Raw genomic sequence first — 5,871 nt, 5'->3', positions numbered from 1 at the left:
TCCGGCGCCCAGGCTGTCCTCTCGCGCGCAGCGCTGGCCGGGGCGGCGGCGGCGGCAAAGGAGGAGGAGGAGGAGGAGGAGGAGGAAGGCGGCGGTGGTGGCGGCGACAAAAGAGGGGAGGACGGGGGCGGCGTCGGACTGGAGCCGAGCGGCAGCGCGAGTTGCCCGGGGCGCTGTCGCGAGCTCGCCCGCCGGGCCCCCATCTCCGACCTACACCCTGCCGTGCCCAGCTCTGCCCGCGTCCGTGCGCCCGCGGGGAGCGCGCCGGGGCTGCCCCCCGAATGACGGGCGGAAGATTCGACTTCGACGATGGCGGCACCTACTGCGGCGGCTGGGAGGAGGGCAAGGCGCACGGGCATGGCATCTGCACGGGGCCCAAGGGCCAGGGCGAGTACTCGGGCTCCTGGTCCCACGGCTTCGAGGTGGTCGGCGGCTACACCTGGCCCAGCGGCAACACCTACCAGGGCTACTGGGCGCAGGGCAAGCGGCACGGGCTGGGGGTGGAGACGAAGGGCAAGTGGATGTACCGGGGGGAGTGGTCACATGGTTTCAAGGGGCGCTACGGGGTCCGGCAGAGCCTGTCCACCCCCGCTCGCTACGAGGGTACCTGGAGTAACGGGCTGCAAGACGGGTACGGCGTGGAGACTTACGGGGACGGAGGTGAGCAGCGTCGCGGGCTTGGCTGCCCCGCACGGTGGTGCGCAGGGCTCTGCCTGGGGAGCGGGGAGGACTCGGGGCGCACGTGCCCGGAAACCCGCCAAAGCACCTGGGGGAGCCCCCCCCCCCAGCTTGTGCTCTCCCTGCCCCAGGGGCTGTGGTGGGACGGGCTTGCGGGGCGAGGGCTTCTTCTGACCCCACTCTTGGAGCGGGCAGCGTGTCCACACCCGAGGGAGCGAGGCGTGAATCTACCTGGCCGGCGCCAGCGCTGCACTGCCACCGGGAGGGCTGGGCAGGGGAGGGCACGCTGTCACTTGAGCCCGTCACATTACGTTCCTGATCCCTCCCCTCTCCCGACAGAGTTTGAAATCGCTACTCTGGTTAGAGTTAGAAGCGAAAGATGTGGGGCTGGCGGTCCGGGCAGACCGTTCCCCGGATTGGTTTCACGTGGAGTCGGATTTCGATTCTGGCCCTCCAGTAGACTAAAGATAGAAGGCAGAACCCCCTAACTAGGATCTTGGGGAACTGGACTTTATTTGGGGCTCATTTGGAAGACTTATGGGGGAGGAGCAGCCACCCGCTGGAGAAAGCGTCAAGAGCTGTCTTTTTCGTAGTTTTCATTCGGCTTAAAAGTACTGGTTTTCGGTGAAGAGACTAGTAGTAGCCTTTGCTAACTTGGAGATACTTGGACAAATTACTAGAAAACACTTCTGTAAGTTAACTATGGATTCTGCTCCTTTCCCCCCGTCAGATATACATTGGAATCACACTGAATAGTCCTCTAGCCTGAGCTAGCAGCTAAGTCACATCACTCATGAGAATGGCAGTGTCAGGGAAACGCTGATCTGCGTTAAGGAATATGGCCCAAACAGAGTGCCCGCCTGTGAACAAGATCCACTTTATTTCCTTATTTTTATACTTACCGGTGCTAACCAAACAGTCAAAGAAGACAGACAAGCCCTTATTTTTGCAGTTAGGAAGTGTGTATTATTGAAACAGGTGTCAAAACTGCGTGCATTTCCTTATCAAGCTGAGAAAGATGAATGGCTTGTGTAATGGTGAAAGAACTTTTCTGATCATAAACATAATTATATTTAACAGATAAGGGTTCTAAGAGGCAGTGCCCACCTTTAGGAATAAAGGGGAGTTCAGAGTTAGAGAATGTTAAAGGGATCCAATTAAAAGTTTCTCCAGCCCTCTGCAACCTCAGCTATGCCACTGCTTATATAAAAAGCTTATACAATTTGTACACTTCACTTACTCAGAACACTTAGGCGGCATTTCACATGCAAAACAGCAGAATGGCAGGATTTGCTAAACAGGACTCTTTCCATGCTACAGTATTAAATAAAAGATAAGGTGTTCTGGTAGATTAAGAAGGTGCAGGGGGTACCCTTTCTCTAATGCTTTCATTTGGGCTGCGTCTTGAGTTCCATGGTGGTTAGAGCTCTTGAATGGACTTGGAGTGCATGGCTTGACAATGCTACAGATATGTTAAGTTGGCAATTAGATTTTATTGAAGGCCTCAGCTCTGTTTGACTCTCATCCTCAAAGTGGAATGCAAACCTTTTTTTTTAAGATGTGCATTAATTTAAAACTTAAGATGACTGTGACTAGTTCACTCATTTTCATTTGGAAATGTTAAAAAGAAAGGAAGTCCTGAAGTTCTTGTTCATTAAACAGAATCTTGTGACCTTAACATTAAAATATGCATAGTATTTAGGAAAGGTTCTCTATCAGTGTGTTGAAGCCCAAATAATTGTATTAACATGGCTTTATGAATAACATGCCTTTTAAGACTTTTAAAAAGTAAAAACAAAAAGCCTTAAAATTTGGCATCACCACAGTACCATGGATTTCTTACCTGAAATCTTCTAATATGCTAAAGTTACGGAGAAAGAAAACCGTTAAAACCCTTATTGCAAGTCTAGTCTGTGCCAGCAAGGTTTTTTCCTTCCTGTCAGGTGTCACTTAATTTCATTAGAAGAAAGTCCTTAATCATGGCTTTGACAATTAGGGAAAAATGGAGGTCCAGCTAGAAATATATTGCTATAACTTGTTTCATTCAAAGTTTTATCAAAACATGCAATTTCCTTTTTCTTATTCATAAGATTTGGCTTGTTTTAACTTCTGTGCCCATCACCACATATGCCTTCATATATAATTTCTACTAAGTTTAGAGAACATCTAATGATTCTGTCTTGTGGTGATACTAAACTAGAAAAGGGAGTAGTTATTCCATGTGAGAAGTATCACGTAACTTTCTTACCAGTGATTTTCAAGTGCTGTTGAAATAGCAATCTCTGTAATATTCATTAAGAAGAAATCAGAACCAGACTATAAACCTAGGTGCCCTGCATTGCTTGTACAGATTCTGTAATCTGTTGTTCTGCATTTTCCCCCCCACTTGTCATGAGACTATTGAAAGCATTTAGGAAGACATAGTGCCTTCTGAACAAATGCAGGCTGGTACATACCCATTTGCAGCATTGAGATTTCAGTTTGGCATGTTATGTGCCATTGAGTTGGAACTGACTCATAGCTGACCCACCAGTGGGTTTTCAGAGGCTATAAATCACATGGGAGGAGACTGCTCATCTTGCTCCCATGGAGCAGCTGGTAGATCTGAACTGTGTGCCTTCAGGTTGATGACACTTCTAGTGCAGTCTAAATTGGACCAGAACATATTCTGAACTGGATGCCTTCCACCTCAAGATTGTGCAGTTAAAATAATGGCTAGATCTAGAAAAATCACTGTTTTGTTAGGTGCCATTGTGTTGAGGATGAGTCATAGTGACCCTGTGAATGAAAGATCTGAGCCTTGCTCCATCTGGTGCCATCCTCACACTTCCTGCACACAAGAGTCCATTGCAGCAGTCACCGCATCAGTCCACCTGGTTGAGGGTCTTCCTCTCCTTTGCCGATCCTTACCCCTTCCCAACATCATGTTGTCGTCCAAGGAATAGCCCCTTCCAGCAACATGCCCAAAGTACTAGATTTAAACCCAAAACCACGAATTATAATTTGTTACACTTTTGAAATGCACATCTATATTTTAAGAATCAAGATGAGCCAATTGGAACTTTATTTGAGCAGCAGGAAGAAGTTGAAACCTACCTGCTTCATAAAGAGGCTCTTTTTCCTTCATTGACGAAAGCGAACCTATTTTAAATTTCAGGTGAACTGCTAACAGTTTGACGATAAAACAGGTTTCCAGCAATTCCATGGTGGAATTTTACCATATACTTTGCTTTAATATGAAAGTTTAGAAATATGGTCCACTCCCCTTCTCCCTCTTGCCTGCTTGACAAGTAAATGAAGATTTGAACTTTATTAAATTATTGCTGTTACCATAAACTATTTGGATTTTAAAGCAATGCTTATTTGGCAATACTAGACACTAGTTACAGATACCCATTTGAGGAAATTAGTCAATTTTTCCTTCACTTAGAGTGGAACACTAAGAATACCAGAACTACTTAATATTTATCAACAAATTGGCTATATATGTGGCATATCAGGTTGAATAGAAAGAGAACTTAGTCAAAACTTTCTACTTAAGAGTCGTTTTGTTTTCACAATTAAATGCAACAAAATAGTCATTCTGTTAACACAGTTATATCACTGTGTCCTTTTTCCTTTTTTTAAATTTTGTTTTTTTATTTTTGTATGTGTACCATACAAATAGGATCTGACAGGTACAGGAGGAGATTGTCCCTGCTTCTCCAGCAAAGCATCTAGTGGATTTGAACCTCATTCCTCTGGGATTGCAGTGCAGTTTCCTGCCACTAGGCCACTAGAGCTCTCTAATCACTGATATTTTCACTCAAAACTTTTAAAAGAAGTGTTTACTACTTAATGGAAATCTGTGCATAGCAATATAAAAATCAAAATGACTGCAGGATATATAGACAGAAATATGTCAAGACAGACTTTAATAGTGGATTCTTTTATATGACATTGTGTTGTGTGAGCCATGACGGAAATGTAAATGTCCTCAAAATTGGTTGTTCCAAAAATGGTTGCAGAATAGAAAATTTAAATCACATGTTCCAGGTAACAATAGTGAGTCTTATTCTTGTTGGAAAGCTGTCATGAGGCAGACATGACGGTCACATTTAGGGGTGTCTTTTCCCCCCAGCTGAATTAGTAACGTTACTAATTCACAAATAGAATTTAGACTTTGTTTTCTGCTAATGCACTACCTTCCAAAGAAGGATTTTTGACGTGTTAATTTTAGGGGCATGGATTTATAATCACTTTTTATGTCAGAAAGTAGTGGTTTTCATCTGAAACTCCCAAGTGCTTTCTAAAATAACAATTGAAAGTTACTAGGTTACAAGGAAATCCTATGCAATTGCATTAAAGCCAAAGACTTAAAATTACAAGGCAGGGATTCACAATGAAAAAGTACTCCTGAGAGCTGGCTTTGAAATGTGTCAGATTCGACCTTGGGTCTGCATGCTCAGAATTAAGGCTCTCCAGTGGTGTATCCCCATCCTTGTAGAGGATTGCATTGCACACCAGTCTCCCTTTGCAGCCCCTGCTAACCGAGTTGTTTCTTGTGGTCTCTTGAAGGTACCTACCAGGGCCAGTGGGCCGGAGGCATGCGACACGGATACGGGGTGCGCCAGAGCGTGCCCTACGGCATGGCCACGGTGATCCGCTCTCCCCTGCGCACCTCCTTGGCCTCGCTGCGCAGTGAGCAGAGCAACGGCAGCGTGCTCCATGACGCCCCTGCCGCTGCCGCAGACAGCCCGGCTGGCACCCGAGGTGGCTTCGTGCTCAACTTCCAGGCCAACTCTGACCTCTCGGCTGGGAAGAAGAAAGGAGGCCTGTTCCGGCGAGGCTCCCTTCTCGGCAGCATGAAACTCCGCAAGTCCGAATCCAAGTCTTCCATCTCCAGCAAGCGCAGCTCGGTCCGTAGCGACGCGGCCATGAGCCGGATCAGTTCCAGCGACGCCAACTCCACAATTAGCTTCGGCGACGTCGACTATGATTTTTGCTTGGTGGCAGACCATGTGGACGCCACCACCACGGAAACCTACATGGGCGAGTGGAAGAACGACAAGCGCAGTGGTTTCGGCATCAGCAAGCGCTCCAACAGCATGAAGTACGAAGGCGAGTGGGCAAATAACAAGAGGCATGGATATGGCTGTACGGTGTTTCCTGATGGCTCCAAAGAAGAGGGAAAATACAAAAATAATGTTCTGG

General features: G+C 46.8%; 1 protein-coding gene and 1 pseudogene across 1 annotated transcript in view; one reads left to right on the top strand and one right to left on the bottom strand.

Annotated features, from left to right (window-relative positions):
* The window catches only part of LOC102866934, a 45,581-nt pseudogene extending 45,378 nt beyond the window's left edge, over positions 1–203 (bottom strand).
* Positions 204–281: 78 nt separating this feature from the next.
* The window catches only part of JPH1 (junctophilin 1), a 78,266-nt gene continuing 72,676 nt past the window's right edge, over positions 282–5,871 (top strand). The window contains exons 1-2 of the mRNA XM_006880474.1: positions 282–660; positions 5,236–5,864. Coding sequence (XP_006880536.1) covers positions 282–660; positions 5,236–5,864 — 1,008 coding nt within the window. The remainder of the gene's footprint in view (positions 661–5,235; positions 5,865–5,871) is intronic.

The sequence above is a fragment of the Elephantulus edwardii genome, unplaced genomic scaffold (genome assembly GCF_000299155.1).
Source record: "Elephantulus edwardii isolate Elephantulus edwardi_28Jun2011 unplaced genomic scaffold, EleEdw1.0 scaffold00008, whole genome shotgun sequence".
Taxonomy (NCBI): Eukaryota; Metazoa; Chordata; class Mammalia; order Macroscelidea; family Macroscelididae; genus Elephantulus; species Elephantulus edwardii.
This window is presented reverse-complemented; position numbering and strand designations above follow the sequence as displayed.